The sequence below is a fragment of the Geotrypetes seraphini genome, chromosome 4, assembly GCF_902459505.1.
Source record: "Geotrypetes seraphini chromosome 4, aGeoSer1.1, whole genome shotgun sequence".
Classification (NCBI taxonomy): Eukaryota; Metazoa; Chordata; class Amphibia; order Gymnophiona; family Dermophiidae; genus Geotrypetes; species Geotrypetes seraphini.
In genome coordinates, this window is record NC_047087.1 from 195,447,517 (window position 1) to 195,475,329 (window position 27,813).

General features: G+C 45.4%; 1 protein-coding gene across 2 annotated transcripts in view; it reads right to left on the reverse strand.

The window, feature by feature from the left end:
* The window catches only part of LOC117359446 (microsomal triglyceride transfer protein large subunit-like), a 166,877-nt gene that overhangs the window by 70,832 nt on the left and 68,232 nt on the right, over nt 1-27,813 (reverse strand). For both annotated transcript variants that reach the window (XM_033942239.1, XM_033942240.1), the window contains exon 10: nt 10,119-10,226. In XM_033942239.1, the coding sequence (XP_033798130.1) occupies nt 10,119-10,226 (108 nt within the window). The remainder of the gene's footprint in view (nt 1-10,118; nt 10,227-27,813) is intronic.

Here is a 27,813-nt window from a genome sequence, read left to right on the forward strand (position 1 = left end):
GGGGTAAGTAGCGGGCGCTCTGTTGTGCTCCTCCTCGGGCTTTTTCCTTTCTTCCCTTTTCCTTCCCAAGTCACGCTTTCACTTTCTCTTTATTTTCTTCTTTCTTTCGTTCTCATTTTTGCTCTCTTTTCTCGGTATCTCTTTCTTTCTGTGCTGATTAGGTGCCTTAACGGGGGGGGGGGGGATGGGGGGGACGCATGTCTGGGGTTGAGCTTTAGCTCTTTTTTGTTTGTATTCAGCGTTTTCGATAGTACCGTTGTGTATACACTGTTCAGGTAATTTGCTGTACAGCAGTTCAGTTTTATATGTATGATTTCTGCTCCCTGCCTGTTGTTTTTCCTTTACTTCTGTAGGTACTAGGTAGGGGGGGCCTGTCTGTATTTGGGGCTTTCTTTTCTTAGGGCACTTCTACCACCCCCTGCAGAGGGGGGAAGGGGCTATTACTGGACGCCAGTTCGGGATGACTGGGGGCCCGGTGGGAGGGCTTTGTCAGATCTAGGTAGTTATTTTCTTTTCTTATCTTTTTTGCTACTTTTCTGCCCGGGATGGGGAGGGGGTGAGGGAGGTTGAGTGCATGCAGCTCTTTTGGGAGATTGGGGTTTGGAAGGTTTGGGGAAAGCTTTCCGGGAGGGTGGTGGGGAGAGGGGGGGTGGGGGTGTGAGTGATGTATGGATGGGGATGCTTGTTGGGTGGTATGTGAGGGTTCAGGGAGATGGGGTATGGTGGGGACTTGGCAGACAGGAGACTGGAGGGACCGTGGGAGCTCTGTTATCCGTGGGAGCCAGGCCTGGCTGGGGGGTCTGGTTTCTAGGACATTTCCTTTTTTGTAGTCTATGGCTGAACTGGTGGCTTTTTATGTTACACAGCTATGGTTAATTTGACTGTAGTTACTCTTAATGTTGATGGTATCCATTCACCTATAAAACGTAAGAAAATTCTTACTTGGCTCCGGCACCATCATGCGGATGTTGCTTTCCTTCAGGAAACTCACCTAACTAGCGCTGAACACGAGAAGCTGCGCCGGGAGTGGGTTGGGGACGTGAGGTATTCCGCATATAATGGCAGACAACGGGGGGTGGCTATTTTAGTTCATAAAAATGTGCCCTTTAACATTCATAAGACCATTCAGGACAAAAATGGTCGTTATGTTCTGGTTTTAGGGGAATTATGGGGTTTCCAGTTTCTCCTCTGTAATTTATATGCCCCAAACGTCTACGACCATAGCTTTTACTCGGGGTTGTTGGGTATTGTAGCTCAATATCCTTCATATCAGTTGGTTGTAGGCGGTGATTTTAATTTTACTGCTGACTCGACTATCGACTGCTCTCCTGCCAGGCCGCGGTTAAAAAACTCAATCCGTAGGGGAGTGAACTTCTTCTGTGAACAGCTAGCAGTGGTAGATACCTGGAGAACTCTTCACCCCTTTGAGTGAGAGTATACCTTTTACTCCCATCCTCATTCCATGTATTCTAGATTGGATTATGTTCTAGTTTCCCAGGCTCTGTTCCCCCGGGTGGACAAAGTCTCCATAGAGGAGACCACGCTCTCAGATCATTCGGCGGTCGTGATGGTCCTGGCGGTTACGGACCGACGGGGGGATAGTTCCTGGAGGTTCCCTGCCGCTTTATATTATGATACGAAGTTTCATGAGTATTTGCGAGCCCGGTGGGTGGATTATGACTTGTATAATAATACTTCTGACATTGATCCGGCGGTATTCTGGGAGGCCTCTAAGGCAGTGCTGCGGGGGCATATCATCCAGTATGTGGCTACTGTCCGAAAACAACAAGGGGAGAAGCTTCTTGCCCTTTCTGGGCAGTTGGCGGAGCTCCGTAAACGTCATCGAATAACATTACAGGGAACGGATGGCCAGCAAATTCATTCTCTGCGTTCCCAGATTAATGAGATTCTGGACCACCGTGCCTGTCAGGATATATATTACCAGAAATTTCGTCTTTATCGGTGGGGTGGGAAGGCCGGCAAACTTCTCGCGAATTTGGTCCGGCCTTATCGGAAGAAACAAATCATTCGATTGGTGCGGAATCCCCAAGGAGAGAGTTTCACTCAGGAATCTCAAATCAGGGAACAATTTGTGGCTTTCTATAGTGACCTCTACGCGAGGAGGGACTTCTCGGAGGAGGACAAGGACCTTTTTTTTCGGGATATTTGTCTTCCGCGGCTCTCCGAAGCTCAGGCAGTGCAGCAGAATGCCCCTATTTCTTTGGAGGAAATTCGGTTGGGGATCAAAAAGCTAAAACTTACTAAATCGCCGGGTCCGGATGGGTTTGGCCCTGAGTATTATAAGTTATTGCCTGATGTGCTCGAGCAGCCTCTAGGAGAGTATTTCAACTTCCTTACTTCTTCTCCGGCAGGCCTTGAGAAAAATCTATCTCATATCACATTACTTCCAAAGCCTGGGAAGGACCCTACGCAGGTTAAACATAGAAACATAGAAGATGACGGCAGAAAAGGGCCACAGCCCATCAAGTCTGCCCACCCCAACAACCCTACCCCCTTGAATTTACCCCCCTAGAGATCCCACATGTGTATCCCATTTCCTTTTAAAATCCTTCACGCTGCTGGCCTGAATCACCTGAGGTGGAAGTTCATTCCAACGATCGACCACCCTTTCGGTGAAGAAGAACTTCCTGGTGTCGCCATGAAATTTCCCACCCCTGATTTTCAGCGGATGGCCTCTTGTGGCAGAGGGGCCTTTAAAAAAGAAGATATCATCTTCCACCTCAATACGGCCGGTGATATATTTAAACGTCTCTATCATGTCTCCTCTCTCTCTACGTTCTTCAAGTGAATATAGCTGCAATTTATTCAGCCTTTCTTCATACGGGAGGTCTTTGAGTCCCGAGACCATTTTGGTGGCCATTCTTTGAACTGACTCAACTCTCAGCACATCCTTTTGGTAATGTGGCCTCCAGAATTGTACACAATACTCCAGATGAGGCCTCACCATGGATCTGTACAATGGCATTATAACTTCGGGCTTCCGGCTGATAAAACTTCTTCGGATGCAACCCATCATTTGTCTTGCCTTTGATGAAGCCTTAGTTGGTTGGTTGGTTCCTATCGCCCGATCTCCTTGTTAAATCAGGATGTTAAATTGTTGGCTTCTATCCTGGCGGCTTGGCTGAATGCATTCCTCCCTCAGCTCATTGGTGCAGATCAGGTAGGATTTGTTCCTCAGCGGTATGCCTCCATGAATCTGCTCAAGGCCTTGACCGCTATTCATGACCACAGGGGGGGAGGGGGGTACTTCCGCGATTGTCGGGCTCGATATGGAAAAAGCCTTTGATAGTATATCTTGGCAGTACCTTTTTTGGGTGTTGCAGGAATATGGCATAGCTAGGGCCTTCCTCACCTGGATTCAGGGGCTTTATAAGCAACCACAGGCGCGCCTCATTATCAATGGAGGCCTTTCGCAGCCCTTTCCATTGTGCCGGGGTACGCGTCAGGGATGTCCCCTTTCTCCTCTGTTGTTCGTCTTAGCCATTGAACCGCTAGCTATTAAGATCCGTTCTAGCTTGGATTTGCGTGGTATTCATTTAGGGACAATGGAGTGTCGTATTACTTTATTTGCAGACGATATCTTGCTTTTTTTGGATCAGACCCCCCCGTCATCTACCTGTGGCTCTCCGTTTGGTGTCTGAGTTTGGTCTTCTTTCCGGTCTTAAGGTGAATTGTGAGAAATCGGAATTGTTGCCTCTAGCGGGTCTTGCCTGGGAGCCCTGGCACGCGGGCTTGCAGATCCCTCCGGTGCAAAAGCCGATGCGGTATCTTGGCATTTATCTGCACACGGACCCCAAGGTTATGTATCAGAGTAATATTTTGGCTGCTATGGAAAAAATTCAGACTCTTTGCTCGACCTGGCGGGATCTTCCGCTATCTCTCTTAGGGCGGGCAGTGTTAATTAAAATGATCTTATTACCTAAATTGTTGTATCCTCTGCAAGCAGTGCCCTTTTGGGTGCTGCAGCAGGATGTCCGCAAGATCCGATCTCTTTTCTCACTGTTTCTTTGGCGTCACCGGACAGCGCGTATCGCGTATGTGAAGTTGACGTTATCCAAGTGGGAGGGGGGTTTGGGCCTCCCGGACATTCGTGCATATAATGTAGCGGCTTTAATGCGCTTTGTTCATGAGGGGGTGTCGGGGGTGACTAGATTCTCCCCACCGGGCTGGATGGATGGTTGGTGTGCACCCTTTACATTTTTGAATCTTGTGCACGTTCCTAGTGGTAGGGGGGGCCTGTTGCCATCAAAATTGCAGTTTTTACGTCCTTTTTGCCAGGCCTGGAGGTGGTGGCGCAGGGCGCAGGTTCGATCATCCAGGGCTTCTCCCTTTTTGCAACTTTCGGGTAATCCCAGTTTCACCCCGGGTCTTGGCCGGTCTCCGTTTTCTACTTGGGCTTCCAGAGGGGCCCTGACTCTCTCATATGATGGATGAGGCCGTGGGTACTTTTGCCTCTTTTGCCCAGTTCCAGGATAAGTGGGACATTCCTAAAACTCATTTCTTCGCTTATTTACAAGCGCGCCATTACTATCAGAGTCTTTGTTTGCAGTATGGCGAGGACTGGACTTGTGGACCCCTCGATGGATACTTACTGAGTGTACCGGCTGCTCTGAGTTCTCTTTCGGTTTGGTACAGGGTGGTCCGTTCTTCTGCTTCTCAGGGGCCTTTGACTTTGTTACGTGAATCCTGGAATCGGGACCTGGCTACCCGGTACACTCCTGATTCCTTTATGGCCCTTTTTCAGATCTTGCATGTATTTGTAAAGTCCGCGGCCTGGCAGGAGACCCAATTTAAAATCTTTCACCGGGCTTACATCACTACTGAACGGGGTGCTCGCTTGGGTTTGTGGGAGGAGTCTGTTTGCACCAAATGCAGAGGGGTCCCGGGAACGCTCCTGCATTCCTTTCTGGAGTGCCCTGAGCTCTCAATATGGAACTCCTCCTTTGTGCAGCTTCGCTTAGTTCTGCAGCGTCCTATAGAATGGGATTACAAAACATTGCTTCTTGGCGATCAGACCCTGCTGGAAGAGCAGGGCCTCACTGTCCCTCAGAGAAGATTTATTTACTTGACCTTGTTGACGGTTAAACGTCTGATCTTACAATTTTGGACTAAAGCAGGGCCTATCCCCTTGGATTGCTGGGTTCGCCAGATGCTTGACTTGGCTCGTTTTGAGCTGGGCTATCATAAAAATTCCTCCAACCCTGAGGTGTTGGCTTATTTAGCCTTGTGGCAGGTGTTCCTACGGTTACCTCTGGTCTTTAGAAATGAGGGTAAGGGGGGGATTGACTGAATGGGGGGAGTGTGTGGTGAATGTTTGTAAGTGTGACTGGTATGCTTCGGGTGGAGTGTGTGTTGCTTTTAGCATAGGGGGCTCTCGGGGTGGCTATGTTGTCTCAAAAAACATTAAAAATTGGTGGAGCTGATGAGGGAAATGGGCTGTTTATTTTCTGGAATGTTTCTTTGTCTTTTTGCTGTCTCCAGTATTGCTGCAGATGACTATTGTACTATACCCTCCGTTGTGGTTGTTGTTATTTTACTTATGTACTCTGCTTGTTTCTCTTGTTGCTTCATTAATAAAAATGATTTACAAAAAAAAAGATAGACTGTAAGCCCACTGGGATAGATAGGGAAAAGTGCTTGAGTATCTGATTGTAAATCGCTTAATACACCCTGTCCAAGTGATAAATCAAATCCTTTTCCTTTTCTAAAATATCATTGAGCAATTTTGGGTGTAAGGATTAAGGCCAGCTGAAATCTGGTGTAAATCCTGGCACACAAATTGAGCACAGATCCCCGCTATTCTGTAACACCTTTTCAGTTGCGCACAATCAGATTTAGATGCCCACTGTTACAGAATAGAGCAGAGCCCAAACCATAATTAGTATCGGCTCCAATAATTAAAATATTGGAGCTCATTAACTAATTACTTTGGGTGCTGATCTGGGATTTGCGCCCTTTATAGAATCCGGAGATACATGTGTACGTGTTTACATCACAAATCCACTCAAACCATACCCTTGGGAAAGCTTGCATACAGCAAGGGGTTCATAATCGAAACAAAAATAAGTTCAAAAACCTGCCCAAGGTGGCAATTGGAGGACCTAAAAGACAGAGCTCAAAGGGGCATTTTGGAGAAGTGGTTAGGGCATGAGGTATGTGGGATGTGGGCCGACCTAGACTACGCTACTCCCGACGCTCACAGAGTTCCTATGAGCATCAGGAGCAGCGCGGGCCATTCAGCGTGGCTTTCTGCACTAAAACCTGCTAGTGCAGTTTAATAGAAGATGGGGTTAGTCATCCTGCAGGGATAATCGAAAATTTGATGAGACTGCCTAGATGGAACTTATACATTGTGACTTAGGCAATCTAAAAACAGGTATAAGTGCCCAGAAGGTATCCAAAGTGTCCAGATAACCACTGCAGAGACAAAGTACAGACCCCCACATACTCCCCAAGTGATCACTGACCCCCCTCACACCCCCTCATAACTGCCTCCTGAACATCAGCACCTGGCATAGGAAAGCCTAGTAGAGCTGCACAGAGGTGGCTTAAGAGCCTGGATGGTGGACTAATGAGCTACAGAGAGGAGGACCCAAGCCCATAAGCCACTGTAACCACAATATTCATGGTGGAAAATGTGAGCCCACCAAAAAAAAAAAACAAAAAACCCAAACCCACTATTCTGCCATATAGGTGCCACCTGCAGCTATAAGAACTATTGGGGTTGTAGACAGGTGGGTATAGTGGGTTTTGGGGGACTCACAATGACCTGCAAGGGAGTTGTGGTGAAATGTTTATGTGGTATGCTTTTTGTGAAGTTCACAACAGTGCCCTGTAAGGTGCCCCACTACCGTGTTGCCATGTCTGGGTGACCAGTCCATCACTTTGCTGGCCCCTCCCACGTCCAAAAGGTCTTGTTCTGGACGTTTGAGACTTGGACGATTTTTTGAATGAGAATGTGGTATTAAGATAGACGACTTGGCGGTCTGGACAATCAAATGGCTGGACATAGAAGTAGACGATTTTCAAAAAATATATATTATGGATGTATTTTTCGAGAATGGACTTTAGATGCTGCTGACTTTGGGCGACTAGTTGCCCTAGGCCCAAAAAGGACTTAGACGTTTCTTTTGATTATGCCCCTCCAGCATGTATACATACATGCCACCTTGTTGGTACATGTGCAAAAAATGCATTGAAATGGCTGCACAATTCAAAAATCAATTGTGTATAAAATCAATTGTGTATAAAATCAATTTTATGTATAGGAAAAACTTTATAAAATGACTCCACGGGGTAAAGTTCCAAACTTTATTTTTGTGGTTAAGCCCCATTTCACCTGTGTAAAAGGGCTTTTCTACAATTATCTCACAGTTATGTGCGTATAAAGAGGGGAACAGAAAATGGTTGCATATTCAGGGGAGGGATTTTGGTGCAAAGTATGCATATATTTTCTTAAATATGAGTGTATGTGCTTACTTTACACTTGTAAGTTTACACCAATGCCTCACAAGAGGATTGTGAAAAATTGCAAGAGGACTTTGTAAGACTGGGTATCACAATGGCAGATGACATTTATTATGAGTAAATGCAAAGTGATGCATGTGGGAAAGAGGAACCTGAACTATAGCTATGTGATGCTGGGTTCTATGCCCAGGAAAAGGATCTAGGTGTCATTGTTGAGGATACGATGAAAACCTCAGCTCAATGTGTGGCAGCTGCTAAGAAAGCAAATAGAATGTTAGGAATTATCAGGAAAAGAATGGAAAACAAAGATGAAAATGTTAAAATGTCCATGTATCGCTCTATAGGATGGCCACAACTTGAATATTGTGTGCAGTTGTGGTCGTCGTATCTCAAAAAAGGTATAGTGGAATTAGTAAAGGCACAAAGAAGGGCAACGAAAATGATAAAAGGTTTGCGACAACTTCCCTATGAGGAGAGGCTAAAGCGGCTAGGGCTCTTTAGCTTGGAGCAGAGATTGCTCAGAGGTGATATGATAAAGGCCTATAAAATATTGAGTGGAGTGGAAAGGGTTGATATAAATCACTTTTTCACTCTTTCCAAAAATACTAGGACTAGGGGGCATGCAATGAAGCTACTAAGTAGTAGATTTAAAACAAACCAGAGAAAATATTTCTTCACACAATGTATAATTAAACTGTGGAATTCATTGTCAGAGAATGTGATGAAAACAGTTAGCGTAGCAGGGTTTAAAAAGGCTTGGATAATTTCCTAAAAGAGAAGTCCATAGGCTTGGGAAAATTCACTACTTATTCCTAGGATAAACGGCATAAAATCTGTTTTACTCCTTGAGATCTTGCCAGGTATTTGGGACCTGGGTTGGCCACTGTTTGAAACAGGATACTGGGCTTGATGGACCTTCAGTCTGTCACAGTATGGCAATTCTTATGTTCCTGTGTTCTCACCATGTGCAAAGGTACACGATAGGTGTACTTAGCCACAAGTCCTGCAGGTTTTACATGCTTGTGATCTCACCATGTGCAAAGGTACACGATAGGTGTACTTAGCCACAAGTCCTGCAGGTTTTACATGCTATTTTGTAAAGATAAACACTTATGTTAAAATAGGTCCATACCTGAACTTACTCACAGAGGATATCTTTCTAACAAGTTGGCTAGGTATGGAGGGCAAGCAGGCGCCTATTTTATAAAGCCAAATAAGTGCCTATGGTGGTTATTTTAGAAGTATCTATACATCTAAATAAGCATCTGGAGAGAACCAGACGTTTAAATACCATTTCACAACAGGTATCATTCAGACGTGTGGAGACTTACTATGTCCCAATGGGAATGGGGTATGGGGAGGGGCTGATCTGGGCAGGACAATGTTCATGCTGGTGAGGGGATCTGTCAGTGCCTGGAAGGGAACTGGTCATTTTGGGGAGGGGGCAGTTATTGTTGGAAAAAGGGCTGTTTGTGTTAGAGGGGCCTGTTCATATCAGGGTGGGGTTGGTGATGTCCAGGAAGATTATTTTTTTTAATCTATTTGGATGAACACATCGGGATAGGGTCAGTTTTGCGAGAAGTGGCTCCTGCACATGGTCTGTGGCTGACCCAGAAGCTTTCCCTATGATGTTAGAGGGAAGGCTTCCAGGTCAGCCACAGGCCATGTGCAGGAACCGTGGCTTTGCGAAGAGAAGTGCGGCTGGGAGGAGGGAGCTGGCTAGTGGAGGTAAACACCCATGGGATGGAGGGAGGCATGAATTTGGGATATAGAATAGAGGGAAGAACAATGAGGAGCATATTGGGATACAGAAGGGAGAAGGAGGATCGCGTATGGACATACCACCAAGAGCAGCTGAAAAACTTCTTCTCTGTAGGAGTGCAGAATGGTACAACAAATGCTTCATATTGCATGGGGACTTTGTTGAAAAGCGAAATGTTAAATTGCTCACAGTTACTTCTATTAAAGTGGTTAAATGTATTTTGCCTTTACTTTGATTTACCCTCATGAATATCTATCTATATATTTTTTTCCTTTGGGTTTCTTTATATTTTAGGTATCAATGTTTCCCTGATGGGTAAAGAGTCATAGATTTGATATACTGCATTTCTGTGGTACAACCAAAGCCCAAAGTGGGTACTTTCTCTGCCCCTACTGGGCTCACAATTTAAGTTTGTGTACTTGGAATAATGGAGGGTTAAGTGACTTGCCCAGAGTCACAATGGGACCTGAACCCAGTTCCCCAAGTTCTCAGCACACTGCACTAAGCATTATGTATTGGGCTTTAGTACATCAGTGAATAGATGCTGCTCAAATAAAGTGATCATTACCATACTGCTGTTTCTTGTGATTAATATCCAACTGTATGTTCTGTCAGCCTTTCCATAGTGAAGGTCTATTAACAACATCAGCTCTACCATGAGTATTTAAGAACCCTAATATTTTCATGGTTGATGTACGAGGTTCATTTTGAGCACTCTTCTGTGCACTGCCCCACTTCTCCGTGTGGGATGCTTACCTATTATCATTGTTACGTATCCAGTGGCACAGTTAACTAGGTGATAGGACTCAAATTGCCAATCTTAACATATATTGCGCATCCTAGAAAATGAAAGTGCCAGGAAACCAACCTTCAAGTCACAGAGTTTCATTTGACACATATTGTGGACAACAGCACCAATTACGACAATCCCACTCTCCATCAGTGAGGGGTCAATCACCAGCCCAATCAGCTTCTCCTGGATGAAGGAATGGAGAAAGAAGAACATTAAGTCAAAGGTGAGGCAGCTTTCTCATTCTGAATTCTAATTTCCCAAGTCCATCTCTCTATCTACCACCCTATTCACTCAAGACACTACACCAGGGGTAGGGAACTCCGGTCCTCGAGAGCCGTATTCCAGTTGGGTTTTCAGGATTTCTCCAACGAATATGCATTGAAAGCAGTGCATGCAAATAGATCTCATGCATATTCATTGGGGAAATCCTGAAAATCCGACTGGAATATGGCTTTCGAGGACCGGAGTTCCCTACCCCTGTACTACATCATTTAAAAAAAAAAACCCACATCTCTTAAAATTTCTGTCAGTATGGTCACACCAGTTGTTTTAAAAGGCAGAAACTGTCATAAGCTGCTTTCTTTACAAAACAGGAGGACGGTTTAGAAGGCTAAGGCCTCATTTTCACATGTAAAACGTTGATTCACATATCTAAATAGGCATACAGATGTAAGAAGTGATACCAGAAAAGCCACCACTTATGTTGGTATAATCACTGAATGCACAGATTTGAAGGGGGCATGTTCTAGGCATGGTTCAAGTGGAGTATGGAGAAATTATGTTCTTTCCTGCTAATTTTCTTTTTGTTAGCCTGTAGACTGGTACAGTTATTCTTTACAGATGGGTAATATCTCACTATGACCAGCAGGTGGAGACCGAGACCAAAACTTGGTTGTAGTATATTAGCTGAGGCTCCCTCTACCAACCCAGTCTGCCAAATAGCCAAGCAGAACCAAGAACAATACTAACAGTGCAAAATACTAACAATACTAACAGTGCAAAAACAACAAAACATATGATAACAACTGTTGGAAAATGCATAGAATTAAAATCCGGCAGTGAAAGTGTCCCCACAGCTCACCAGCTAAGCCAGCTGAGCCATAGTCGCTGTTCTTGTATCTCCCCAGCCCTAGAAAAATACTAGAACCTGCAGATAAGCAAAATCTGCACGCGAACAAAATCCGCAATCACTGCAGAAAGACAGGGAGGGGAACTGTACCAGTCTACAGGCTAACAGAAAGAAAATTAGCAGGTAAGAACCTAATTTCTCTTTCTGTGTCGCCTGATAGACCGGTACAGTTATTTTTTAAGGATGGGACATACCAAAGCAGTATCCCGACACCAGAACACGTTCACCGGACACCACGCCCCGACGCACAAGAACATCCACACGGTAGTGTCTGACAAAGGAATGTAAGGAAAACCAAACAACAGTCTTACAAATGTCCACTGGCGGCACTAGAGAAGACAGCCCAAGAAGCCGCTTGACCCCTAGTGGAATGAGCCTTGAGAAATTCCAGGCCTTTTCTGAAGAAGAGATGCGGAAGAAACAGGCTCCTTATCCAGCGAGCAAACAAAATCGCCATCCCTCTTACGAGGACCCACCAAGAGGACAAAGAGATGATCTGATTGACATGAAAAGGAGAAACAACCTTTGGCAGAAAAGAAGGAACAGGTCATAACACAACCTGCTCCTTAGAAAACTCCAGGAAGGGAGTGAAAGCCTGCAGCTCAGAAACACATCTAGCAGATGTAATAGCCACCAAGAAGACTGCTTTTAAGGATAAGGTCCTCCAATGAGCAGGCACCCAAAGACTCAAAAGGTGGGCGCACCAGAATGGACAAGACTAGATTAAGATCCCAAGATGGAACAGCCGGTCACACAGGAGGCTTGAGAAACTGGCCTCCCGCAAGAAGTGAACAACATCAAGAATGGCAGTCAGACACTAACCCCATAACAACCCATGAAAGGCTGACAAGGCCACAAGCTGAACCCGGAGAGAAGACCAAGCCAGGCCCCTATCCAGGCCATCCTGCAAGAACTCTAAGATGTTAGACAAGGAAGCATGAAAAGAGACCACTCCACGTGCAGCACATCACTCCTCAAATATACGCCAAACCCACACATAAGCCCGAGAAATGGAAAATCTCCAGGACCCCAAGAGGGTTGAGATCACTTTATCTGAATAACCCTTCTTACCTAAGCGATCCCTTTTAAGAGCCAAGCCATAAGACAAAAGGGACCCGGATTGAACATTGGAAAAGGGCCCTAAGTCAGAAAATTGGTCGAGAGAGGCAAAGGATCCGTCACCAGATGCCAAACCAGATCTGCATACCACAGATGCCTGGGCCAGTCCTGGGCCACCAGAACCACAAGGCTGGGAAGCCAAAAAATACACAGAAGAACTCTGCCCACCATGGGTCACGGAGGAAACACGTACAGAAGCTCCTCCGTCGGCCATGGTTGAACCAGAGCATCTAGCCCCTTGTCCCGACCATCTCTGTGACGAATGAAGAAGCAGGGTATTTTGGCACTGACATCCGTGGCCATCAGATCCATGAGGGGTGGGCCCCAAGTCTGCACTATTAACTGTAAGGCTGCGTGACCTAGACACCACTCACCGGGATCTAGCACGTGACTACTGGGAAAACCGCCTGAACATTCTCCACTCCTGCTATGTGGGAGGCCGAGATGTCCAGAAGATGAGACTCTGCCCAGACCATGAGCACCACCAGAGAACTCTTGGTGGCCCCCCGACGATTGACATAGGCCACCGCCATGGCATTGTCTGAGAAAACCCGGACCGACTTGCCCATCAAGAAGGACTGGAAGGCTAACAACGCCAGATGGAGGCTCTGGTCTCCAGGACATTGATCGACAAAGATGCCTCTTCCTTTGACCTGGTGCCCTGAGCTGAGTGACCCCAACCGAGGATACTGGCATACGTGAGAAGCACCATCCACTGTGGCTGAGCCAGACTCACCCCCTGAACTAGATAGGTGGTCTGGAGCCACCAATGAAGAATGCAGCGAGCTAAGCCCCGAAGAGGGACAGGGAAGTCCAGACTGTGCCTCTGGGGCAACCATCTCCAAAGAAGCGCATACTGAAGAGGACGCATATGAGCACGAGCCCACCTCACTATGTCTAGGGAAGCCACCATCGATCCCAAGAATTGAAGGAAATCCTGCACCGAGGACACCGGGATACCATAAGCAGGCAAATCTGATTCTGTAATTTGTTTTCTTGGGCCTCTAAGGAGACCTTTCCAAATGAGGTGTTGAACAGAACCCCCAAGGTACTCCAGGTACTGAGAGGGAGCAATCGACTTTTGGAAAGGTTAACAACCCAGCCCAGCGACTGCAGGAACTCCACCACCCGAGCAGTGACCCGGGTGCTCTCTTGCAATGACTTTTCTCGAATCAACCAATCTAGGTAGGGATGAACTAGAATGCCCTCTTTGCGCAATGCCACAGCGACGACCACTATAACCTTGGTGAATGTCCGCGGAGCCATAGCCAGACCAAAGGGAAGCACACAGAACTGAAAATGCTGACCCATGATTGCAAAGCGAAGGAAATGTTGATGGGATGCCCAAATCTGTACATGCAAGTAGGCCTCCGTCAGCTCAAGAGAAGTCAGATACTCCCCCGGCTGAACAGCCAGAATAACAGACCGCAGAGTCTCCATGCGAAAAGATGGGACTTTGAGAGCCATATTGACCCCTTTCAAATCTAAGATGGACTGAAAGGTCCCTTCTTCCTTGGGCACCACAAAGTAAATTGAGTACTTGCCGGTGCAACACTTCTGAGGGAGCATAGGAACAACCTTTGAGATCCAGCAATCTTTGTAGGGTCTGGCGAAAGGCCTGATTCTTCCACGCCACCTGAGAAGAAGTAGTAAGAAAAAGATCTGGCAATGAGTGGGCAAACTCGAGCATATCCGTCCCGAATCTTCTCCAGGACCCACTGATCGGACGTGATTTCTGCCCACATTGAATAAAAATCATGTAGCTGAGTGCCCACCATCCAGAGTGGTGCCAGCAAGGCGTCATTGGGCAGCAGGGGGAACCGGCGGAGGAATTTCCAGTTCCCTGGTGGGCCCCATGAAAGGACTGCATGTGCTGAAAGCAATGGCCCCGGGGAGACCCAGAGGCTGGAAAGGAAGTGGCCTCTCGACCAGGGAGGAGAAGGAGGAAATCACGCACACACCGTCAAGCAGTACCATCCTGTGCCAGCGGCCTAGCATTATCTTCAGGCAAACGAGGTACTTTAGAATCAATGAAGGTCTGAACCAACTTGTCCAAATCTTCTTCCAACAAGAAAGACTCCCTAAAGGGAAATTTCATCAGCTTAGTCTTGGATGCTGCAGCCGCTGATCATGCTTGAAGCCACAAGGTACGGTGTGCAGCCACTCCAAAAGCCATAGACTTGACAGGAGCTCGCAAGAGATCATGGTATCCGAGTGATAAGAAGAACCCATCTCAATTTGGGCAACATCCTGCTCTATGAAGTCCCAATTATCAGACACACAGTTAAAGACATGCTCGGTCCAGCGAAAACATGACGGAACAACCAGCCCGCCCCACATCACCACCTGGACCGCCAGGGCAGTAACATCAAAACTCTGTTTAAGGAGGGACTCCAACTTACGCTCATCAAAGTCCCTCAATGCTAAGAGGCCTAAACTTCCCCAGCTGCTATGCAGGAAAAACCGGCATCAGCTGTTAAGGGAGTCCCCAGCCGCTTTGCGGTAAGGGAATCCTTTCTGCCTAACAGTCGACGGATGGGGAACCTCCTGCATGGGCAGCGGGGGAAGCCCGGGCTTCCCTGCAAACAGCTGTTGGCTGCGAGGTACTCACGAAGGGGATCACTGGCAGCCAGCACCCAATGCCGACGAGGATTCCCCTTCACAGTGGCCTGCCTCACGGCTGGATTACAATGAGAACTTTTCCCCTTGCAAAAGTGCTCATTGCTCCAGACGTAACCTAGCTAGACTAAAAGTGACAGTTAGTAGAAAAATACAGTAAAATACAGTAATTTTAAAGGGAAATAGCCCTTTAGACCGGCAGCTTAAGAATTTTTTTTTTCTTTTTTTCTTTCAGAACAGACTCCACGGCTCTCAAAGCCAGAGGCCTGACCAGTATCGGTGGCCAGGCTGCCAGCCGAGGCACCTCTACAAAAATGTGGGAAGGTGAGGGAAGGGGAGGAGGAACCCAGCACAAGACCCACCAGATTTGACATCCACTGAGGTCAGATGGATCCCCAAACAGGACCCGTCCAAGCTCCGCCTGGCAAAAGAAAGGGGAACCAGGAGTCCTAACACAAATTCCAACAGCCCTAACAGATGGAGCCAAAATGTCTTACCACAGCTGCTGGAGACTGAGAAAAGACTGGGTTAGTAGAGGGAGCCTCAACTAATATACTATAACCAAGTTTTGGTCTCAGTCTCCACCTGCTGGTCACAGTGAGGTATTACCCATCCATAAAGAATAACTGAATCGGTCTATCAGGTGACACAGAAACGTGTATTTCCTACTTCACAAAAGAAATATGCAAGTCCTATACCAAAAGCAATGCAAAAGTGGGCATAACTTTTTTATTAACTGGCATAGGTCGCTCAAATTGTACGTCAGTAGAGTAACTTTTCCTCTATGCAAAGGAACATAGTCTCCATCACGATGTATTTGTACCATTGCTGAACCCAACTCTCAAATCCTCTTTGAAAAAATTCAAGTGTGCACTGTTGTACCCATTTTTTCACAACTACTTTCATCGCGTCTGTGCCATCAAATTGTTTTCCCCGAAGACACAGGTACTAAGCACAATTCTATAAAAGGTGCATGCACCTTGTAGAATCACATTAAGTGCTATTTTAATCAGCAATGATTTTTTGGCTGCAATATATAGAATCAAGCCCATAATACATAAATGCAAAGGGGTGTCTAAAACAGGCAGACAATGGCCAGGGCTTCCACTTATGCACATAACCTTAAAGAATAGTCAGTTACATATGCTTTTGCTACATTTACACCACAACAGGTATGCCAGGTCTATAGCTTTTTCCTGCATGGCGATGTTGAGTTTTGCTTGGTTCGCCAAGCCATTAATGTTATTCCGCATTTGTATTTGCAACTGTATTTAACATCTTGGATCCCTGAGGAAGGCATGTTCTGCCAAAACATGGCCCATGTTGGGTTCTCCAGTATTTTCAAGGATTTTCTGAATAAAAGGATTGTCAAGAACATTGTATTTCCACAGTTTCGTTTGTTTGGGATTGTTCTTCTATTCCTTTGGAATATTGGGTCTTCTCTTCCTGTTGTGATTTTGAGGTCTATAGCTGGTACAACTATAGATGTGGGGCCTGACCATAAGGCCTGATTCTATAAATGACCCCTAACTTGGAAGATGTCAAGGAAAACGGCACCTACCACATGTCATTCAAAGTTAGATGCTGCTTGTAGAATCACACCTAGCAGTGCCTAAATCAAATTAGGCACCAGTAGGCGTTTACAGCTTAGATGCCAATATATTAGGGCAGGATTTTGTTGGCCTAAAATACAGCTTATAATCCATACCCAAACTCTGCCCCTTAACCACGCCTATTTTCCCAGTAGGCACCTCAGTGAAGATGCCTACATTGCACCTATTGGAAAATTATTTTTTCTAAAATTGGCTTTAAATTGCACTTTTCAATTAACAGTGGCAACTGAACCAATTATAAAATTAAGTTTGTTGCCTAGATGGCTCAGTGCGATGATACAGGTGCCTAAAGGTACGGTATGTGCTTTTTATAGAATCAGAGCCATAATATAAGGCATGCTGATGCCAGGTTATGCTAGTATTCCAGAACAGAATCTGAGGCCCCAATGTTCAAAACTTACTGTGCCTTTAAAGTTCGACACTAAACCAGTTCTAACCAGTTTTGCATACATTTTAGCTTCTGATGCACAAAATGGCTCTGCACGGTCTTTTCTGTGCCTTGTAGCAGCCTTTGAGACTACAGTCAAACCTCAGTTTGCGAGTAACACGGTTTGCGAGTGTTTTGCAAGACGAGCAAAACATTCTCACCAGTCGATATGCGAGCCCCCCCCCACCCCACCCCACCAGCAGCAATCTGTGTGGTTGGTGTGGGGCATGCCTCCGACTGCCGTAATTTGTATGAGGACACTTTGTGGATCGGTTGCTCAGGAAGATTCGGCCAAGGATCGGAAAGGTAAGGGGGTTTAGTGAATCTAGGCCTAGAGACCAAAAAGGAAAACGCATAGTATCGAGTGGATTTATAATAAAGTCAGGAAGAAGAGGGGAGAATTAGATGGTTAACATTCAGTTAACGAAGAGATCAGATAGGCTGAAATCAAGTTGAAGAGATAATATGGAATTCCTGTGTGTACGACTAGGAGATAAACACAGTATCTTAAAATTGAGCTTGATAAGAAACTGGTAACAAGTGGAGTGATTTTTAAAGGGGGACACAACTTTCAAAATTATTACCATTACAAAGAAATCAAACCGCAGAGTCTTGTATGTAAAGTTTGTAAATGTTTAAACTCTAGCTATGATAGGCCTGCACAGATCACATTACAGTAGTCCAGATGAAAAATTACAAATGCATGCATATGTGTGTGTAGTGCTGGAAAGTCTATGACTGTTTTCAAGGGCATAATCTGCGCAGGGCAAGAAAATCAGATTGGATGGAGGGTGGTGGTCACGGGTACTGAGAGTGAATGTGGGTGTGGGGAGATGGGTTTCGTTTCGGCTGAAACTGAACTGCAAATTTTGGTTGCTGGTTTGGTTTCAGTTGAAACTAGAGAATGACACGGGGACAAATTTTTCCCCGTCCCCACAGGAACTCAATGTCCTCATCGCTGCTTCATTCATGTAAGCTCTACTTTAACTGCACAAACCTTGAACAATTATGATTTTAAAGTGTTTGAGGCTTGTGCAGATGAGGATGAAGCTGGCAGGAATGGGGCAGAGACAGGGAAAAGAACTTGTGGGGATAGGACGGGAAAATGAGTTCCTGCAAGGACGGGGAAAAATTTGTCCCTGTGTCATAAGAACATAAGCAGTGCCTCTGCTGGGTCAGACCAGAGGTCCATCATGCCCAGCAGCCCACTCACGCAGCGGCCCATCAGGTCCAGGACCTGCATATTAATCCTCTATCTATACCCTTCAATCCCCTTTTCCTTCAGGAAAACATCTAATCCTTTCTTGAAACCCAATACAATACTCTGTCCTACCACACCCTCTGGGAGCGCATTCCAGGAGTCCACCACCCTCTGGGTGAAGAAGAACTTCCTAGCATTGGTTCTGAATCTGTCCCCTTTTAATTTATCCGAATGCTCTCTCGTTCTTGTAGTCTTCGAAGGTTTGAAGAATCTGTCCCTCTCCACTTTCTCTATGCCCTTCATGATCTTGTAAGTCTCTATCATGTCCCCTCTAAGCCTCCGCTTTTCCAGGGAAAAGAGCCCCAGCTTCTCCAATCTTTCAGCATAGGAAAGGTTTTCCATACCTTTTATCAATCTCGTCGCTCTTTTCTGAACCCTCTCGAGTATCGCCATGTCCTTCTTAAGGTACGGCGACCAGTATTGGACACAGTACTCCAGATGCGAGCACACCATCGCCCGATACAACAGCAAGATAACTTCCTTCGTTCCGGTTGTAATACCTTTCTTGATGATACCTAGCATTCTGTTCGCCTTCTTAGAGGCCGCTGCGCACTGGGCCCACAGTTTCATTGTCTTGTCTACCAGTACCCCTAAATCCTTTTCTAGGCTACTTTCACCCATTACCAGCCCTCCCATCGTGTAGTTGTACCTCGGGTTTCTGTTTCCTACGTGCAAGACTTTACATTTCTCTACATTGAACTTCATCTGCCATCTCGTCGCCCACTCCCCTAGTTTGTTCAGGTCCATAGAAACATAGAAATAGACGGCAGATAAGGGCCACGGCCCATCTAGTCTGCCCACCCCAATGACCCTCCCCTACCTTTCTCTGTGAATAGATCCCACGTGTCTATCCCATTTGGCCTTAAAATCAGGCACGCTGCTGGCCTCAATAACCTGAAGTGGAAGACTATTCCAGCGATCAACCACCCTTTCAGTGAAAAAGAATTTCCTGGTGTCTCCGTGCAGTTTCCCGCCCCTGATTTTCCACGGATGCCCCCTTGTTGCCGTGGGACCCTTGAAAAAGAAGATATCTTCTTCCACCTCGATGCGGCCCGTGAGATACTTGAATGTCTCGATCATGTCACCCCTCTCTCTGCGTTCCTCGAGTGAGTACAGCTGCAACTTATCCAGCCGTTCCTCGTACGGGAGATCCTTGAGTCCCGAGATCATCCGGGTGGCCATTCTCTGGACCGACTCCAGTCTCAGCACATCCTTACGGTAATGCGGCCTCCAGAATTGCACACAGTATTCCAGGTGGGGCCTCACCATGGATCTATACAATGGCATAATGACTTCAGGCTTACGGCTGACAAAACGCCTGCATATGCAACCTATGATTTTGCCTTGCCTTGGTTGAAGCTTGCTCCACTTGATTGGCAGTCTTCATGTTCTCACTGACGATCACCCCTAAATCTCGTTCTGCTTCAGTTCTTGTTAGGATCTCGCCATTAAGGGTGTAAGTCTTGCATGGATTTTGGCTGCCCAGGTGCATGACTTTGCATTTTTTGGCATTGAAGCTGAGTTGCCAGGACCTAGAACAGCGCTCCAGTAGGAGTAGGTCGTGCATCATGTTGTCGGATATTGAATTTATGTCTGTTGTGCTTTTGCCCACTACATTGCTTAGTTTGGCGTCATCGGCGAATAATGTTATTTTACCTCGCAGCCCTTCTGCCAAGTCTCTTATAAAGATGTTGAATAGGATCGGGCCCAGGACCGAGCCCTGCGGCACTCCACTGATTACCTCCGTCATTTCGGAGGGGGTGCTGTTCACCACTACCTTCTGGAGCCTACCTCCAAGCCAGTTCCCAACCCATTTCGTCAATGTGTCGCCCAATCCTATAGAACTCATCTTGCTCAGCAACCTGCGGTGTGGTACGCTATCGAATGCTTTACTGAAGTCCAGGTATACGATGTCCAGGGATTCCCCATCATCCAGCTTCCTCGTCACCCAGTCAAAGAAGCTGATCAGGTTGGATTGGCAGGTCCCTTTGTAAATCTTCGCAGTCCTCTTTAGTCCTAGCCCCATTAAATAGTTTGGTGTTATCTGCTAATTTTATTACTTCGCACTTCGTCCCTGTTTTTAGATCATTTATAAATACATTGAACAGCAGCGGTCCAAGCACTGACCCCTGCGGAACACCACTCGTGACCCTCCTCCAGTCCGAGTAGTGGCCCTTCACTCCTACCCTCTGCTTCCTACCCGCTAACCAGTTCCTGATTCATCTGATTACGTCTCCTTCTACCCCATGGTTCTTCAGTTTCCGAAGTAGGCGTTCATGGGGTACCTTGTCAAAGGCTTTTTGGAAGTCTAAGTATACGATGTCTATGGGATCCCCTTTGTCTATCTGTTTGTTAATTCCTTCGAAGAAGTGCAATAAGTTTGTTAGGCATGATTTTCCCTTGCAGAAGCCATGTTGGCTTGATTTCATAAGTTTATTTCTTTCTAGATGCTCTTTGATGCTAACTTTTATCAGTGCTTTTGCCATTTTCCCCGGAACCGAGGTCTGTAGTTCCCCGGGTCACCTCTTGATCCCTTTTTAAAGATGGGCGTAACATTGGCTATCTTCCAATCCTCTGGGATCACACCTGTTTTCACGGATAGATTACAGACTTGCTGTAGTAGTTTCGCTATTTCCTCCTTTAGTTCTTTCAGTACCCTAGGTTGATTTCCGTTTGGGCCCGGTGATTTGTCAGTTTTAATTTTTCTATCTGCTTGCGTACGTCTTCAAGGCTTACTTCCATGGATGTTAATTTTTCTGCTTGTTCTCCCTTGAAGATTTATTCAGGTTCCGGTATGTTGGATGTGTCCTCTTTTGTAAATACTGACGCAAAGAACATATTTAGTCTTTCCACCACTTCTTTCTCCTCCTTCACCACTCCCTTCCTATCTCTGTCATCCAGCGGTCCCACCTCTTCCCTAGTCGGCTGCTTCCACCTAACATTTCTGAAGAACGGTTTGAAATTTCGTGCTTCCCTGGCTAGCCTCTCTTCATATTCTCTTTTTGCTTTTCTAACCACAAGGTGACATTCTTTTTGATACTTCTTGTGTTCTTTCCAGTTCTCCTTGGTTTTACCCTTTTTCCATTTCTTGAATGAATTCTTATCACCTATCACTTTCCTCACTTCTTTAGTTATCCACTCCGGGTCTTTTAATTGGCTCTTTTTGCACCCTTTTCTCAATCTGGGGATATACAGATTTTGCGCCTCGCTCACCATGTCCTTGAATAAAGACCAGGCTTGCTTTATATTCTGCCATTTCTTTGAGCTGTTCCTGTTTCTTCCTTACCATTACCCTCATCGCTTCGTAGTTTCCTTTCTTGAAGTTAAAGATTGTCGCTGTGGTTCTCTTTCCCTTTGGTATTCCTACTTCAACTTTGAACTTGATCATATTGTGATCGCTGTTTCCCAACGGTCCCACTACTTCCACTTCCTTTGCAGGTCCTCTTAGCCATTAAGGATTAGATCCAGAGTGGCATTCCCTCTCGTCGGTTCTCTGACAAGCTGATCCATGAAGCAGTCCTGTATAGCGTCAAAGAATCCGGTCTCCCTGGCGCATTTTGAATTTCCAAGACTCCAGTTTATCCCGGGATAGTTGAAGTCTCCCATAATAATCGTGTTACCGCTTTTGTATTCTCGTTTCATCTCGGCTTCCATTTCCTCATCGGTAGCTTCGGTTTGCCCAGGTGGACGATAGTACAGGCCCATCTTTATCTCGGGCCCTTTTCTTCCCAGTATTTTAACCCATAGCAATTCCAATTTGTTGGTCATCGCAGCTGTGTCCACTCCGGTCGAGTGTATGCTTTCTTTTATGTATAGGGCTATTCCTCCTCCTTTCTGGCCTTTCCTGTCCTCGCGATAGAGTTTGTACCCCGGCAGTGCTATATCCCATTTGTTTTCTTCATTCCACCATGTTTCGGAGACCCCAATGATGTCTAGGTTCTCAATTTTGGCCATGACTTCTAATTCCCCCATTTTGTTCCTTAGGCTCCTTGTATTAGTGTATATGCAATTTAAGTCCTGGTATTTTTTTATCTTCGTTTCCTTTCCCTGTGCTTTGATCTTTATTTTCTTCTCCTGTGCTACTATCCTCCTCTTCTGGATCAGTCAACTCCTGTGTTTTGCCCGTTATTTCTTCCCAGCATTTTTCCCACTTAGTATCTTCACGGGATACCTTCTTCCGAAACGTCGACTCTTGGTCGACTGTCAGCTTTCCCCTTCTTCTTAGTTTAAAGCCTGTTCTATTCCTCTCCAGATGTTGTTTGCTAGAAGTCTAGTTCCCGCCTTGCTCAGGTGCAGTCCATCTCTCCTGAAGAGCTTGCTCTTGCCCCCAAAACATTGTCCAGTTCCTCACGAAGTGGAACCCTTCTTCCTCACACCATCTCCTCATCCATGCATTTATTGATTGTAGTTCCATCTGCCTCTTCACATCTGCCCTCGGTACTGGTAGGATCTCTGAAAGCGCTATTTTCTGAGTCCTCATCCTCAACTTCCTTCCCAGAATCTTGAACTGTTCTATCAGTGCACTTCTACTGTAGTCCCTCCTGCTGACATCATTTGTCCCGATGTGGATCATCACTGTAGTCTCTTCCGTCTCTGCTCCTTCTAGGATCTTTCCAATTTTGTCCACGATGCCTTTTGTTCTCGCTCCTGGGAGGCAGGTCACCAGTCAATCCTCTCTCCCACCTGCTATGTGGCTGTCTACTTGCCTAATGATTGAGTCTCCCACTAGGATCACAGACTTTCCCTTCTTCAGTTTTCACTCCGGTCGCAGGTCTATGTCCTTGGAGTGCTTTGCTGCTGCTTCTTCTTCTATGTCCTCGGTGTGCTTAGCTGCTTCTTCTGGGCATTGACTAGACCATTCCTCTCCTTCCTGCGGGATTCATCTGTGGGTATCTTCCTTGGAGTCATCTTCCACTTGTTCTCCCTTCCATCTTAGTGTGTCTTCATCTTTCCTCTAATGTTCGTGTTCTTCCACCCTCCTCCTGTAGACCTCCTCAATGAATTCCTCAATGTGCCTCCCTCTCATGAAGTCCTCCGCTGTCCTGAGTGGGTCTTCTGTGAGGTAGAGTCCTTCCAGCTCATGAATCCTGTCCTTCAGTTGCCTGACTTCCCTCTTCAAGCTTTTCAGCTCCTGACACCGACTGCATACATATGACTGCCTCCCCGAGGCAGACTGTCATATGTACATATGACAGTCTGTGCAGAACACTGGAAAGCTCATCTTCTGGATTCCCTCTGCTTCCATTTCTGTCCGCCTTTTTGGAGTACTCTCTTTTATTTCACTGGTAACTTTTTGCTTGTGTGAGTATGTGTTCTCTTCTGTGCCTGCTTCTTCCTACTTCCTTATTCCCTAGTTATATGCTTCTCCCTGTATCCACTTCTAATGTGCCGTTTGTCTAGTGTCGACTAGTGTTGTGGTGTTCTGTGTTGGTTGGTGTTCCTAAACTTAGGATAGCAGTTTGAGTGTGTCCTGCTGTTGTTACATATGTATGTGCACTTGTTTGGTTGTTTGTTGGCTTCCTTACCTTGATTGCCCTTCCTTGGTGTCCTTGGGTGTGGCGACTCTGCCCTTCTTGAGGCCCTTCGCAAATGCGTTCTCGCTAAGGCGAGCACCTTTGCTGCTCGCCGAACGACTGCACACTGTTGACTCCTCCCCTTTTAAGAGGGAGCTCGGGTGATGACCCCTCCGACGCAGTGGGGATGGGCGGAGCTTACTCTCGTCACTGCCCCTGGATCTCTCTTTGCTTTTCCTCTCTTTCTCTCTCTCTCTCTGCTGGCTCTCTTTCTCTCTCTCTGCTCCTTGCTAATTTCTCCTACTGGTGGTTTTAGTTGAAACCCAGTGTCCTAGTTTTGGTAATCTTCTAGAGCAGGGGTGTCCAACTCGTGACCCACGGGCTACATGCGGCCCAGCTCAAGGGTGATGCAGCATTATGCTAATTGCTGCCTCCAGGTGTTCATTTTCTGGCCAGCTCCCTCCTCCTTCTTGCTGCAGTTTTTTTTCTGCTCTAAGCCGCGGGCTGAGGCTCCTTGCGCGCCCCGCGGCTGAGTTACATAAAATTCCCGTTCTTACCCTGTGGACTGCCTGTACTGCACATGTGCAGCCTGCAGTGTGCGGCCTCTAGTGTACGGCCTATTACTTAGGCCGGGATAATTTATTAAGATTTGAAGAGGGTGTGAGAGCTGAGTTTGGAGAGCCTTGGTGAACCTAACACCCAATAAAGTGCAAAAAAGTCATTTATAATAAAAAATATCTGCAGCTGACTGTGATTTGTGATGGGGCAGTTCTACAGGTAAGGGGTAGATTTTTTTCAATGAGATATTCATTAAAATGCTGAGGGTCAACACAATGATGGCTCTAGAATTACTGACTAATCTCATAGGCTACTGTTATTTACAAATTTGTTTTAAAAAAATCTTTAAAAAAAAATCTTTATTCATTTTTTAAACTCACAATAAGTATAACACAAAATACAATCATTTTATACTTTAACATTACTTATTATATCATCAAATTATAGCTCTCATCAAATATCCCCACTCCTTTATATTCAACAATTAATCATAAGCAGGAGAAATCATAAAATATTCCTCCCATCCCACCCTAGATGTGTATGAACAAAAGTGAATTAATGTTTATTCTATGCAATACTTTCAATCTTTACAGTATCTTGTTAATGGCTCCCAAATAACCTGAAATTTCTTAAAACTTCCTTGCTGCACGGTAATTATCCTTTCCATTTTGAAAATGTGACACAAAAAGTTCCACCAAAATCTAGAATTCAGCCTATCCCAATTTTTCCAATTATTTGTAATCTGTTGTATGGCAACCCCTGTCATAATGAGTAAAAACTTATTGTTATTAGAGGATATTTGGCTTTTTGCCCTCATTGACATGCCAAACAATACGGTATCATAGGATCATGTCACCGGATTATCTAACAAATTATTTATTTGACCCCATATTGATTTCCAAAAAGCAAGTATTAATGGACAACAGAATAACAAATGATCTAATGTCCAGCTTCAAGATGACAGTGCTCTATGTAACAGAAAAAAACAAGTTTGTCTCATAGATGCCGACACTGTATATCTCATCCTCCAAGCCCAAATACGTGGCCATTGAGATGCGGTAATTTGATGCTTGATCTCAATGCTCCAAATGTCCCGAAGACCAGTTTTTGGTTTCTTATTTAAAAATCCAGATATTAGTTTATACCACTGAGCAGCCTGATGTCCCAGGAAGTCCACCTGAAAGCATAAGAGTGGCAAACTATACTGATTACTGAGATTTTTCCATTCAGGGAACCCAACCTGAATGGCCTGCTTCAACTGCACCCATCTATAATTTAGTGATTTATTACGACCAAATTTGTGTTGAAATTGTGAAAAATCAAGCAGCTTACCATCTGAAATAACATCATCCAAAGTACGTATACCCGCCTTCATCCAATACCACCCGGATGGGTGGTGCTGAGACTGGAGTCGGTTCAGAGAATGGCCACCCGGATGGTCTCGGGACTCAAGGATCTCCCGTACGAGGAACGGCTAGACAAATTGCGGCTGTCCTCGCTCGAGGAGCGCAGGGAGAGGGGGGACATGATCGAGACGTTCAAGTATCTCACGGGCCGCATCGAGACTGAGGAAGATATCTTCTTTTTCAGGGGTCCCGCGACAACAAGAGGGCATCTGTGGAAAATCAGAGGCGGAAAACTACGAGGTGACACCAGGAAATTCTTTTTCACTGAAAGGGTGGTTGATCGCTGGAATAGTCTTCCACTGCAGGTGATTGAGGCTAGTAGCGTGCCTGATTTTAAAGCCAAATGGGATCGACACATGGGATCTATTTACAGGGAGGGACAGTAGGGTGGGCAGACTTGATGGGCCGTGGCCCTTATTTGCCGTCTATTTCTATGTTTCTATGTTACTTCCAGATGATGACCTTAAATCTGCCAATTTGAATCTTGGAGTTCAGCCATAGGGTCTGATGAGTTGATTTATGAACCGAAATAGGTGTTAAATTACTCACATATTTTAAGGTTTTCAATGAATCTATTAGAATTGTTATCCTTGTATAATCTAGGCATCGTAATACTCAACACATGACTCAACCTCAATGGTGACATGAGTTGCCATGCCAACCATAACCAGTCTGGGAGTTTTTCCATGAGCTCAGGGAGGATCCAGTACATACCCTGACAAATAATATAGGCTTGATGGTACCTATAAAAGTTGGGAAAATTTACCCCACCCTCCACAATTGGTTTTTGTAGAGAAACCATGGCAATTCTTGCTGCTTTCCCCACCCAAATAAATTTTGTCAGAATACTATTTAATTTCTTATAAAAGGACCCCTGAAAAAACACCGGCAACATACCCATTTAGTAACAAACCACAAGCAGAATCATCATCTTAAGTGTTTGGACTCTCCCCCACCAAGACAGATGTAATGGGTTCCAATGCTCACACATTTCTGTGACCTTCAGCAATAAAGATTTTTCATTTACTTTCATAGTTTCTTCTATTGTACTTTAAGATTAAGATTTTTTTTAAAGCACTTTATGCTTTAAAAAAAAAATCTTAATCTCACTAATAAAAATCTACCCCTCACCTCGGTATGTAGTATGTTATATTACTTGATTGTTCATATGTTTGCACTATGTATTTGATGTCAAAAACAAATAAAGGATAATAAAAAATGAAATAAATAAAAAGACTGTTTTGCACTTTATTGGATGTTAGATTCACCAAGGCTCTCCAAACTCAGCTCTCACACCCTCTTCAAATCATAATAAATTATGAATGAGCTTGGGAGGGCCATGGAAGTGACCAAATCTGATTTTTGGAACCCCTGCTACGTGCAATTAATATGCGACAAGTGAGGACCCACTCAACACAGCAGTGTAATTAAAATCTTCCCAGTTCAAGGAAAGCCAAAAGCAGCAAGCAAATTTTCTGGCATTGGAGCTAAGATGCAAATCTAACACAAGCCCCCTCGAAAAACCAATAATAATATCAAACTACACTCTCGACCTGGTTCACAGCACAGTAACCCTTATCATGAAAAACCAATGGAGCCGTAAAGGAAAATACTTAATGTTACTATAGGCACCAGATATTACAACCAAAAATGGACAGTCCACAATTAGCACTTCAATAACGCTTCTTCTTTGAAAATTATCTTGAGATAGGAAAAAGCCTCAGATCCCCCCTCCACCAAACCGATAACTCAGGTTGTAAATAGGTGGAGACTAGCCGGGGTACATTTAAATCATTGGCATAAAAAACTTCCTCATATAATATTTCACTATAAGAAAAAGCCTTGTGCAATGCAAGTGGATAACAGTCCGCTTAGCTTACAAAACTAATGGTGCCTACAGTAACATTGGAGAGCAATGTCTCGCAGAGATAGAGGTAAAAGCACACCACACATCGCTTCCTCCGATGTGATGGTTTGATTTTCACACGCCTCGGTGGATGGTGCCGACGGCTTTAAGAATAGTCTGTCGCCCTTACAAATATGATGTTCCAATAATCTCCGCTCCTGAAGAAGGCAGCGAAACGGAGCTCTGTCAAGTGGTGATATTGATTTCTACAGGCAACAT